A 13269-nucleotide genomic window follows, 5' to 3' on the forward strand; every position below is an offset into this window, starting at 1 on the left:
TCAAAATTAGAAATAATTATGGTCTCTAGCAGATCCCAGATCCCAGATTTATATATTAAATATCCAAATTCAGACCAAGAATTACAATCTCATTTATTAAAAATATAACTCAACCCAATAATAGTTAGCCCAAGGGGAATAACCTTTTTCCTTTATTTTTTTTGTTCTTAGAATTAGGATCTAAAGTAAAGTATTCAATTAAGACCCACAGCCATTTTTACATCTTCTACACATTTGTACACATACATATATACATACGCCCTCACAAAGAGAGAGAGAGTAATACTACTTAAAGAGCTGCCACACAACCATGACAAGAACAGAGATAATGTGTCCTCTGGTTTTACTCAGTTGCTATACTAATCAGCAGTTTTCAAATTGTCCTTGTAGTACAAAATAATTCTTATATGCCATACTTACATTGACTATGTCATAGGCAAAAGAGATTTTGAAAATCCAATCGAGTTCAATAGCAGAATGTAACAAAACATCCTAGAAAAAGAATCAGCACAGGAATCTTATGGTTTGGATTTGGGGGGTGGGGGGTGGATTTCTGATTTATTAATACAATTTATCCTTAATCTATTCCATGTGTTTCTATATGCTGTAAGCTCAATGTTTTTAAGCATGCTCTACATGATTTATTTATGTCAGTTCATTATAATGTGGTTTACTTATGAGAATTTCAAAATGTTTACAATACATTTGAAAACTAAGAGCACAGTCTAAATTATAGGTTTATGCTTGCACATACCACTTTGCTGTTGCTCAATTTAGGACATTTCCATCAATTTGTGATGTCTCATGATGGCAACAGAAAATAATCTTATAATCTCTTTTAAGGACTCAGAGCACTGGACTGAGAGCAGGATAAGAATATGAGCCTACTCCTAGTTATCCATACAGGGAATGAATTAAAAGATTGGAGTATAAAGTTTAACCATACAGTATATATGTTAATGCCTCAATTTGTCCTACTCAGCAATGGCAGTTCTATTCTGGTTGAGTTTATTATCATATGTTCCTTGCAGAAATTCCAAGGATAAGACACTCTAGCAGGCTACAGAGAAGGCTCTCTGATATGATACATAATGAAAAATCTTGCAAGCACCTTGCAGGAGTCAAGAATTTTTTGTTTATTCCTAAGATACAGTGTCTGGAGGTTTAGTTTTTTATTTCTATTCTTGTTCATCAAATGCCAGTATTGTAAAATGTGGCTTGAAAAACTGTATTGTTGAAGATCTTTTTGAAATACTTTCTCCTGGATGAGATGCAATTATTGTAGCTTGGAAAATCAATGCTGGTAAAAGGTCATAAGTGAGACACAGCTTAAATCAGAAACTGAACTTGTGCCTCCACAGCATTCCTGCTTCCAAAGATAGGAGCACATATGATTTACACCCCAAAATCTAGATATTTTATTTATTATATAAAACTATATATTTATGTATAAATTTATGTTCTGTATTTTCATCATGACAAATACCAGCAATTTCTTTGTTTCATTTCTAATTACATTTCATTGCATTTCTTTGCTTCAATTTCATTTCTGATTTATCATTTCATTTCTTGGTGTTCTAAACCAGATCCAAATGGGCAGACCAAGGATAAGACTTTTTTGAACTGCTTTTTTGAAAGAATTAGAATTGACAATTTCCCAGTAATAAAACACAAGTACCATTACTGTTTCCAATTCTTGGTACTTTCCAGATCTACCATTAAAATAAAGTATCAGTCTTTGCATTTGGACCTGTTGTAGTGTAAGTCTGCCAATTAGTTTGATGCTTAATTCCTTCTTCCAAAACAGGAGTTCATGCCTGAGCAGAATTTATGTGGCTACATATTCAGCTTTATTGCACAAACATGGTTAGTATGTAACCATGTCATTTCTGGATGAGCTATTAAGACTATGTGTTTTACCTGTATTTTATTATTATCTAAGTATTAGTTGGGAAAGAAGATTAAAATTCTTAATTCTATAATACTGTGTAGGCTAAGATTTTGAATCTTGCTTAATCTTCTGTCCCAACTAATATTTAGATAATAATAATAATATACAGGTAAAGCACACACTATTATTAGTTCATCCAGAAGTGACATGGTTACAACTGATTATATTTGTGCAATAAAGCTGCATATGTACCAGTTGCTTTTCCGGGAAAAAGTATGATCATCAGCTACTAAGAAATCACTTCCATTGTCCCAGAGGAAAAGTGATCATTTTCAGTGTCTTTCCAATCACTTTATGCCACTACAGAAAGCATGAGGGACTGGCTTTTCTACATCTTTCCCTTATTTTATAGTTTAGGGATAAGCCAAAAAGTAAAAATGGGAAAAAGACTGAGTGTTTAAAGACTGACTATTTAGGGCAATCCCATTTTTGAAGTAGCACACAATTTTCTCCTTACTCTGGCAGCTAGACAAGAGGTTTAATTTTCTGTTAATCTCATTTCTGTTCATATGACACAATTGACATCTATTACCTCACTTTGACCCAATTATATATGTCATACAAAAAGGCCACAATGTTATATTTGGAAAGAGTTATAGACTTTATGTTACTCAAAAGGTAAGTATTTCATAATATGGAATATATAAAATGGAACTATTTTTAACAGTACTGTATAATTAATCTTTAGCCATTCTTTTGCATAATGCTTACTTTTAGGCTTCCCTTCTTACAATAATGCATTACAATGCAGATATTTGGAATTTCTGGACATATCCCATAGAAGACCACCAGATTTTCATGTCTCAATTCTCTCATCTGAAATAAATAAAATTTGATTCATGCTTATTAATTCTTAATTTCTTCTGCACAGACCCCAGCCTATATCGATATCAAACTCTACAGGAAGTCAATTAATCTTGATAAGACATATGGCTCTGGTTCTGAATGGGATTGTGTTTCTTGAAGGACCAGATTCACAGCACTGGTTACCAAGAACACTTACCAAATAAGGCCTTACCAAGAATACTTACCAAGTAAGACACTTTTCAATATACCAGTTTATCAGTGGTCTTGTCTTATCAATGTTTTACCATAATTGTCACTGACATTGTAAAATAATTTTATCCATTGTAATGGAGAAAATGTGTATTTTAATTGTTTTTTCCACCGGAGAAGAATATAATTTGGATATGAAGATTTTAAAATTAAAGAAATCATTGTAACTGTGAATAACTAGGCTCAGTAATAGAAGAAGTTACTAGAGGAAATCTTGCTAACAGAATGCTCCCTTCCCAAGAGGCTGCTGAGCTGAAGGAGACCAGAACTGGTCATTTGAGTAAGAGGAAAAGATAGTAATGTAGACAAACATTAATAAAGTCATGTAATGCTGCCATTCTTTCTTTCAATTAATCTTCCATCACAAAAGTGTTTAGCACCTATAATAAGTCAAGGTGCAGTATTTAATTTTGTGTGACTTCATTAAAACAATTTAGGTTTTAGGAGTAAATTTCAAAATTAAATCATAGAGCAATGACCTAGGTATTAATACTTAATTATAGTAGCAAGTTGGATATTACTAACCCAGGTTATTAACCTGGGTTCAAGTCTGAAATTCAACTGTAGAAACTGAAGATTTAAAGAAGACACAGATTTTCAACAGAGGATTTTAAAAAGCTGATCAAATAGACATACCATTTGAATCTCTTGAAGAACTGATGGTTTCCAAACCAAGGCATCTGTTTGGTTATCAATGAACTTGACAGCAACAAGAATACCCTGAAACAAGACCAAGATGGTCAAACAAAAGGTTAAAAAAATATTCTAAACACAGCAAAATTATGTGTTAATATTTTGGAATCTCATGACTTTCTCAAGTTCCATCTCAATGCAATAAAAACTTTTACTTTTGTAAGTGTTAACTTGCTGTTGTTTTAAATGTTAGTGTGCAATAACTTGGAACTGAACTGTATTTTACACAATGTAATAAAGAGTCCAGGTTTTATAAAAAAAAATCTGTTCTATGATATCTCCAATTAACTTCATAGAACTGTGTTTAAAAAAAACTACTATATTTTGTCGAAATATAAAATTGTAATCAGAAGTGAGCAGAAAATATAATATTTTTATATAAAAGCATAGTAAAAATGAGTAGCAAAATTATTGCTTAGTAATTATTGTAAAGTATGATCACCTTTCTCAAGAGAAAGTCACATTTATGAGAATTAAAAAGAAGGTAAATATCCCTAAAGAATTAATAGAAATTGAAGACAGCATTTAATACTTGCTTAACAACTGTTCAAAGTTATGATAGCCTTGGAAAGGATGCCTGTAAAGTACTTCCTAATATCATAAAATATTGTGCTGCCCCCTGCCAATGGTCACATGACCACATTTCAAGAACTCGGCAATTAGTTTCATTTAGGACCAATTGCAGTGACCACAGTCACTATGGTCACAAAAAATTCTTCAACTGAAAACAGCAAAAAACAGCCATTGGATTTTCTGGATGCATTCTGGATGCATTTAACGACCAGTTTTTCTTAGTAACCACATGGATCACTTAACAACAACTTTAAGACCATGGTAAAAATGGTTGTAAAATTGAGTTAGTGCCCACTTTGGTCCCAACTTATGACCAAAATCCTAGGCCGAATTGTGGTTGTAAATTGAGGACTACCCATATTCAGGTACTTGGAAACTGCAGGAAAATCCTAGAAAAATGGTCAAATGCAGGGACAGAACAAAACAAATTTAAACTTTTCTAAAGTTCTTAAAAATATATTTTACAGGTCTATTAGATGTAAAATGTTTCATGGAATGAAATGTGTCCTGGGAAAAATCAGCAAGGCTAAGACAGTCATTCAGAAAAGATGTTTCATATCCAGTGGTGGGCTGCTGCTGTTTCGGACCATTTCAGGCGAACTAGTAGTTCCAACGATCAGCTGGCTCCGCCCATCCATCCCCGCCCTATCCTTTCCTATATTTCCTTCTTTCTGGCTCAACTGATTAGCGCAGCACAGCTGATTTCCATGCCTCCATTGTTCTTACCAGGGCTGCCTTAGAAGATAAGCAGCTGAGCTTCAAATTATTGTGGCACAAAGCGTGCGCTCACAGAACCGGTTGTTAAATCGGTTGCAGCCCACCACTGTTCATATTTCTAGGTTCGTGATGGCAAACCTATGACACGCGTGCCACAGGTGGCACATGGAGCCATATTGTTGGGAACGTGAGCGTTGTCCTAGTTCACCTGTGCACGCTGGCCAGCTGATTTTTGGGCCTTCTGGGCCCACCGGAAGTTGGGAAACAGGCTGTTTCCAGCCTCTGGAGGGCCTCTGGGGGGTTAGGGAAGACTGTTTTCGCTCTCCCCAGGCTCCAAGAAAGCCTCTGGAGCCTGGGGAGGGTGAAAAACAGGCCTACTGGACCCATCTGGCCATCATGTGCCAAAAGTGGGGGGAGCAAGTGCATGTACGGGTGTGTGTGGAGCGCATTGCATTATGGGTGTGGGCACACATGCGCACGACCCCCGTCACGTTCCCCCCACTTTTGGCACACAGTGGCAAAAAGGTTAGCCATCACTGCTCTAGGTAGTTCTTGACTTGCAACTACAATTGGGACCATAACTGTTGCTAAGTAATGTAGTTATTAAGTGAGTCATGCCCAACTTTACAAGTTTTGTTTGCCATGGTTAAACAAATCAAAAGCTTATTAAGCAAATCTGGCTTTGTCCATTGATTTTGCTTGCTGAAGCTTCCTGGGAAGGTCCCAAATAGTGATCATGATCCTGGGATGATGCAACCATATAAATACATGCTGGTTTCCAAAGACTCAAATTCTGATCATTTTACCACAGAGGCACTGCATCAGTTGTAAGTGCGAGAACCAGTCTTAAATCACCTTTTTTATCATAACTTTGTATGAGCATTAAACAAATGATTGTACATCAAGGACTCTATGTACAATAATAAAAATGAAAGAAGTTTCTTCAATTCATAAAAGCAGTTGTATCTTTTCTTGGGGCTTGTACAACTGTTTTGAAAGAAATTTCAGGTCATTTCCTTTCACTGTATTTATAAACTGCCTAGGGAGATTTAAATGAGAGGGGCAGGGTAGAAATACAATAAAATAAATAAATAATCTGTCTATGTAGAGCCATTTATAATACTTTGCAGAAATATATTACTCAATAATTTTGATTTGGATGGTATACAGTTCTACACTGCATTTACATTAGTCTAAGAACTTTATTTAATTCCAATTTCTACAAAGCTAATCAAATAAAGATGTCACCTTCCCATTCCTATCTAGTATCCCATATTCTGTATTTTATACTGCTGGGCAGCTTGTGCTCTAAATAATGGAAATACTATTAAACACAACAGAAATTAGTTAGATGTACTCTTATTTCATAATGCATCTACTGTACTTGGGATAGCTATATATCCCATTTCTGATTATCTATCTATCTATCTATCTATCTATCTATCTATCTATCTATCTATCTATTTTCTTTCTAACTATCTATCATCTACATACCTGATACAATCCTACTTTAGTGAAAAAATCTTCTTTTCCTTGCTTGTCTTTCAGTGAGGAATAATTACTGCTGGAGATAAACAAATGAGCCCCAACATTTTCAGTTTCTTCAGGTTCTGATGTGCTTGCTTGAGGCAGATCATATTTTTCCTTTCAAAGTGAATGTAAAATGTTATATTAGGGATTCTAATGTCAAAACAAATCTTCTATTAGCATCAAAAAATACTTACTCTTCTAGACAATATCAAGGGCTTTGTGATCACAGGAAAAAAAATCTAACCTATCCTATCAAGATAAAAAGTCTTGATTTTGGAAACCCCAAAATTACTGTTACTGAGTCTTCCATCCAATCATATCAGAAACTTCTGTTGTTGTTTTTTACCATATCTTTGAACTAGAAAAAAGAAATACTACTATTGATTTCTCTAAATATTTTTCCTTCCAATGCATTTAATGGAATGGATGGCATCAATAAGAATAATTAGAATGGACCTCTTTTCTGTTTCAGTTTTAGTTTAATATGTACTAATTTTCCCTTAGTGTCCAATAGTTGTGTTAGACAAATATGACTTCCTCAGCATTCATCACTATGGAATATAATAGTTTACCTTATTATTATTAAGAAAAATGATATCCTCATAGTTAATTCTCCATCCAGTAACACTGATTTGCTTTTGAAAGTTGCCTTTATAGATCTTCATAAATATTGTCACACCTATGGTCCCCAATATGGTGATTATCAGGAGAACGATCATAACAATCAGAGCTGTACCTTCTAATGATAAAAAATAGTAGAGGTCATTATGGAATCAGCAGAATGAGCTCAGTCTTAGTGAAGCCCACCATCTGATACAAAAACTGAATTATGTTTTAGAAATCTCAGGACAACAAATCTATCAAACAATTCTTCCTTGTTATAAACATAGATTTTAGACTCTATAATTTATCAAGGCAATGAAAATTATGGATAAAATCTTTCTCTATTGATTAGGAATAGCTAAAATAATTATTAGACAATTTTGGAAGAACAAAACTGATTTGCAGCAACAATATGCATGTTAGTCAACATTTTCCAGATGTTACTGGATTCCGGTTCCTACCAGCTTCAATTAGTATAGTCAATTGCCAAAATTCAACATTACTGGATGCTATCCCCAATCAGATGCAGTTTAATTTTTAATATTAGCCATTTTTTTTTTAAAAAAGATAGGAATTTAATTCAATGGTCTGATCTACAATAAAATCTAGAATAGGATTCAGATACATAGTATAAGGTGCAAGTAAACATCACACTCACTGGTAGCTTGAATTTTACAGTGCTCATTGTGAAATCCACAAACTGGTTTGTCTTTAGGTATTTCTCCGAACGACCAATCAATATAATTAATTTCTACAGTGGGACTGAAGATAATAAGACAAGATAAAGGTTAACATTAAAGTTCAGTTATATTTTTACAGAAATACCTTGTTTTTATTTACTGTTAACCTATTAATATTCTAAACTTGTTGTGAATCAACCCATACTTTAAAAAATAACTTATTTATATATTATCTATATATATTATCTTATATATTATCTTTTTTGTCACAATATTTTTTCTTTTTTGTATGTTTAATAAAATGTGTATGAATCATAATTCAAATAGAATGGGATTCATCAGCATACTGATGACATTACATTCCAGGAAATGCTCCAGTAATTACTAAACATGTAGAAGACATATGGAGAAAGAGAGGAAGAAGGAGACAGAGAGGGACAGGGGAAAGAGACGTGGCGAGGAGGTGAGGGGGAGGGGGAGGGAGAGAGAGGGGAGGGAGAAGGGGGGAGAGATCTAGTTGTTAAGGCACTAGGCTAGAAAGTGAGAGACAGTCCCATCTTAGCCATAAAAGCTAGCTAGGTAAATTTGGGCCAGTCACTCTCTCTCAGTCCAACTTACCTATCCAACCAGTTTGGGTGAGAGCCATTTAATGCTTGAGAGAACTCCAGAAAACAATAGGGTACAGAATGGACTGGATAGTTGAGAAAATATCTCAGAAACGCAATGTCAAGCAACTTTCTTACTATTACCAAGAAAACTATATGGACATGTTCATGAACTCAGTTTGGAAGAAACTTGAATAGATTCTGTACACATGGACTCATAGAAAAAGCAATCCATGAAAACAAGGGTCAGATGATTGCTCTAACTATAAAAAGAACTATGCTTCTTTCTGAAGTTGGCCTAAATTCATGCTCCATAAAATAAAGACAATAAGGTATTCCTTCAATAGATGAATAAAGAAACTATATATTGTTCTTGACAAACTAAATATTTATGTATAATATTTTCATGCTATGTGAAATATTATATTATAGAGTACTTATGAAATATATACAGGCAGAAATACCTTAATGCTCTTCTGTAGGTATCAAAATTAAGAACAGGAATGAAGTGAGTAGAATTTCCAGATTCCTGAAGATCATACACAGAATAATCCATTTTTCTTTCACCCAGTTCATCAATGTGCACAGGACCAGTGATGCCTAAATAACGAAGACATTTAAGATACAAATGCTTAAACATTTCTTAAATACCCTATTTTCCTGGGACAATTCTTCTGTATCTTCAAAATCTGCAGAGATTTTCAAGAACAGTATTAATCAACAAAGCAATCAGAAAAATGAATTGCTTTATTACTTCTACATTTAAAAACAGTCTGATTCAAACAGCATGTGAATAGTGAGAAAAAATATGTCAGATCAGATCCTTCCCATTTTACCTATGGTCCTGCTCACATTTGATATTCAATATCTCAGTTCGGCAATATGGCTATAAAAATATTCCCATTCTTGTTTATATGGAGATCCCTTAGAAATTATTCTACTTTCAGATATGATCTTCACATGACACAGTTACCCATTATTTGCTTACACTGAGTTTACTCAGCCTACTTTCTGGGTTTGAATAAGATATTATAAACTAACCACATAGACAAGTTTAGACACCATCCCAGCTTCTTTGTATTTTGTGTTTGGGTAACCTATAGCCAAAGTTGTTGTTGTATTATTGGCCCTGTCAACTTACAATGACTGTAGTCTTAACTCACAAGCTTACCATACAGAGGGGTTTTATTATAGCCTTTTAAAGTGTTGATTAATGTCCTTCCATCAAGAAAATCCTTTTTGTCTTCTGACATTTCTTTTACAGTTGATGCATAAAGCAAAACAGCATCATGAAGATATGCAGCATAAGAATTTAACTGAAAAAAGATACAATATATGAAACAGTTTGGATTTCTGGGGGAAAAGGGGTGCATATCCCCCTTAAAACTGAAGGGGGATATAAATTATAAATCTGATTATAAATTAGACTGGAGATCAGGGTTTCTGCTTCTTTAAAGTATGGTAGAAGATGAATTTTTAGCAGTAGCCTTAATTTGCAGAAACCATACTATTGCAATTTTAGCAGTTTATTCCAAATTCTTTCCCCAGCTTTAGATACATATCCAAATTTACAATTACCCAAATGACAAATATTTGGGCTTCGGATGACCCAATGAAATAATTTAGTTTAAAAAAATGCAAATAGTGCAAGTGGGTAAGATTCTGGGATATGTTAGTTAACTGACATTGCTTACCATGTCATTCTAAGATAGAGCCACTGCTCTTGTTTTAAAACTGGTGAAGAGTAGGGAAAGAACAATAGCTACCATGTTGTTATTTGCAAAGAATATTGATTATTGATTATTTCAACAGAGCATGATCTTTAATTTCACAAAATCCTTAGTTCATCCTCTTCCAACTTGGTGCCCACTAAATTTAGGGGCAATTCAAGCCTACATTGCTACAAAGGGTTTGAGAAGCTGAAGTGCTAAAAACCATCAGATTGGAGATGAATTAGATGACCAATTTCCAATTAACCAATTAACCAATTTCGTTGTATACATGATTTAAAATGACAATACTATGGCTAGTTAAATATTGGGTATGTAACAGATTTGGCAGCATTGGCACCAAATCAAGTCATGGGAATGACAAAAAATCCCTTTAAGCTATATTTCTAATAAGGACATATTCAATTAATACAGTAAATATAACCTCTTCTTGTAAAGAAAATAAATTGTAAGAGGGCTGCTTTTCCTTTAGTTTGTCATGGAGCTCCTTAATGAAATCAGAGTAGTTCTTATATTCCCTGTAAGATCTTAGAGCTATTAAAAAAACAGACTGATAAACATCTAAGATGCTGATGTTTTCATGATTCCAAGTCTCTTCCAAAAAGTAGGCCTGGAAGACAAGAGAGAGAAATTGTGAGTTCTAGTAATAAATATGCATAATTCAATTGGTATATCTCAGTGTGTGAATGTGAAGGTCAGTAAGATATACTTCACAGGTAAGCTGCCAGTATTGCCAGTGAGGTTTTCAACACAGTTTTTTTTCCACATTAAATGGTAATATAAAATATTAACAGAGAAGTGTGATAAAGAGGTCCTAAGGGAATAAAAATTCTGGATTGTATTGTTTTTGTTAGTTGTGAAGTCGTGTCTGACCTATCGCAACCCCATGGACAACTTTCCTCCAGGCCTTCCTGTCGTCCACCATCTCCCAGAGACCATTTAAGCTCATACCAACTGCTTCAGTGACTCCATCCAGCCACCTCATTCTCTGTTGTCCCATTCTTCTTTTGCCCTCAATCGTTCCCAGCATTAGGCTCTTCTCCAGTGAGTCCTTCCTTCTCATTAAGTGGCCAAAGTATTTCAGTTCTAGATTGTATTATGTATGTCCAAAACAATTAGCCTTTACAAATAGGCACCCCTACATATATTTAATCCTATTTCTCTATGGAATACATTAATTTATTAGGGGTAAAGATTTAACAGTTTCTATTCCTAAAACCTGGAGGAGGGAACAATTATTCAGTGGAAAAAGCTAATAATTACCAATAGCCACAATACCTATGGAGTCAAAATATCATGTATGAGGAGTAATATGAAGTCTCCAAAAGACCAATGTAGCTTCATAAATTACAAATAATGATAACATGGTGAATAATTGTAATAATCAAGCATAAATAAGAACTTTTTTATTCCTATTATATTATTTAATTCCATTCATTTATTTATTTAAAACATTTATGTGGCCACCCATCTTATAATCAGCTCTGAGCAATTCTCAAACAAAAGTTAAAACAACATATAAATCATATTAAATTTATAAAACCAAACACATTAAACATTAAACATTAAAAACAACAAAGACCTGGCATCAAGTCAAACTTCTAATGTGCAATGATGCAATCTTATCCCAGCACTTCGTTTTTGAAGACTTATGGAAGGGTAGGAGGGAAGAGACCTGCTAAATTTTAGGAAGCAGAATGTTCCATAGGGCAGGAGCCGGTATGGAAAAGGCATGCTTCCTAGGTCCCATTGGATGACAATGTTTAGGGGAAGGGACTAGGAGTGTGCCTACTTTATTTGATCTGGTAGGATGGGTATATCTCTTAGAGAAAGGCAGTCCTGCAGATAACCTGGCCCTTTGCCATTTAGAGAACTGATACGTAGGAAGAGATCCAGAAAAGATCCTCTTAATTCTTCATGGGATTTATCTGATAGTTATGCAGAATGTGCTTTAGTCTGGCAAAATTTGTATAAATGAGCAGCAATAAAGAAACTATTTTGTTATATTCATCCTGTTCACGGGTGGTATTCATTTACCTTTGCTACCGGTTCGCAAATGTGAGCGTGCGTGCACGCTTTGCTCGCACAGGACATCTGTGTGCATACACAGGACCTTCTGCACATGCGCAGAGTGTCAAAAACGGGATGTGATGACATCCGGGCGAGTGGGCGGAGCCTCCCACAGTCACCGCTACCAGTTCTCCCGAACCAGATAGAACCGGCTGAATACCACCACTGATCCTGTTGTTCTTGGTTTCTCCACACCTGACAGAGATTGCACAATGTGGGAGTTCTCCTGGACCATACCACTCCTCAGCAAACAGAACAGGTATGGACAGGTCACTCTTTGCACATCTTAATCTTGAATGCTTATTACACAAAATAAGCACATAATATTATTGGATCAAAAGATCCTGCTTTCTGTCTAGTAACGTGTCGAACTATTACAATGTGTTCTACACATTGAAGACCATCCAAAATTGGTCCAGAATGCAAGGACGAAAAAGGAAACTTATGTTATTTTTTAAAATTTTGACTTAACCATTTAAATTAATCGTTGCCATTTGTCAAGTTTACACCACTTATAGGTCTTTCAAAAATATCACTTACATAAAACGGATACACTTGAACCTGAAATGGTTTTGATGGGTAAACCTAGGGGATTTTTGTCTTCACTTGCTTAAAACAGTTATTTAACATGTTATTAAAATCCTCACATGATGAATCGGGTTGTCATGTTTCCTTTTTTGATTATATATTCTAATTTAGCTATTTCATTTCTGTGTTATGAGTTAAAGTAAGCATTATAACCATAGTTGCTCTTGCCCAGTTATGCTATCTAAAAATGTTTTAAACATGATAATAAAAGACTTATTGCTACTTACTGACCTCAAACTGTTGCAGAATAAAGAACACATATGGTCCATTTGTCATACCTAATTCTTTGGCCTGTAACAAAATTGATCTTGCATCCAAAGGATTGCAGATTAAAACAATAACTGCAAAGAAATTGAAACAATTAGTTGTTTCTTATCTAAAGTTAATACAGAAGAGAATGGAAACTTGAAGCAACCAGATATCAACCCAACAGCATTACAAAAAGTCAAAGCAATTTATTCATTACAAAAACG

General features: G+C 34.5%; 1 protein-coding gene across 1 annotated transcript in view; it reads right to left on the reverse strand.

Annotated features, from left to right (window-relative positions):
* Nucleotides 1-13269, reverse strand: part of LOC139318700 (guanylate cyclase 2G-like) — a 48649-nt gene that overhangs the window by 16036 nt on the left and 19344 nt on the right. Inside the window, exons 3-12 of the mRNA XM_070946283.1 lie at nucleotides 13028-13137; nucleotides 10551-10748; nucleotides 9580-9724; nucleotides 8873-9008; nucleotides 7782-7885; nucleotides 7093-7259; nucleotides 6485-6634; nucleotides 3644-3727; nucleotides 2663-2767; nucleotides 421-492 (exon numbers count right to left, since the gene is read on the reverse strand). Coding sequence (XP_070802384.1) covers nucleotides 421-492; nucleotides 2663-2767; nucleotides 3644-3727; nucleotides 6485-6634; nucleotides 7093-7259; nucleotides 7782-7885; nucleotides 8873-9008; nucleotides 9580-9724; nucleotides 10551-10748; nucleotides 13028-13137 — 1271 coding nt within the window. The remainder of the gene's footprint in view (nucleotides 1-420; nucleotides 493-2662; nucleotides 2768-3643; nucleotides 3728-6484; nucleotides 6635-7092; nucleotides 7260-7781; nucleotides 7886-8872; nucleotides 9009-9579; nucleotides 9725-10550; nucleotides 10749-13027; nucleotides 13138-13269) is intronic.

This window comes from Pituophis catenifer, unplaced genomic scaffold (assembly GCF_029215685.1).
Source record: "Pituophis catenifer annectens isolate HBS135680 unplaced genomic scaffold, rPitCat1.0.hap2 SCAF_6, whole genome shotgun sequence".
Classification (NCBI taxonomy): Eukaryota; Metazoa; Chordata; class Lepidosauria; order Squamata; family Colubridae; genus Pituophis; species Pituophis catenifer.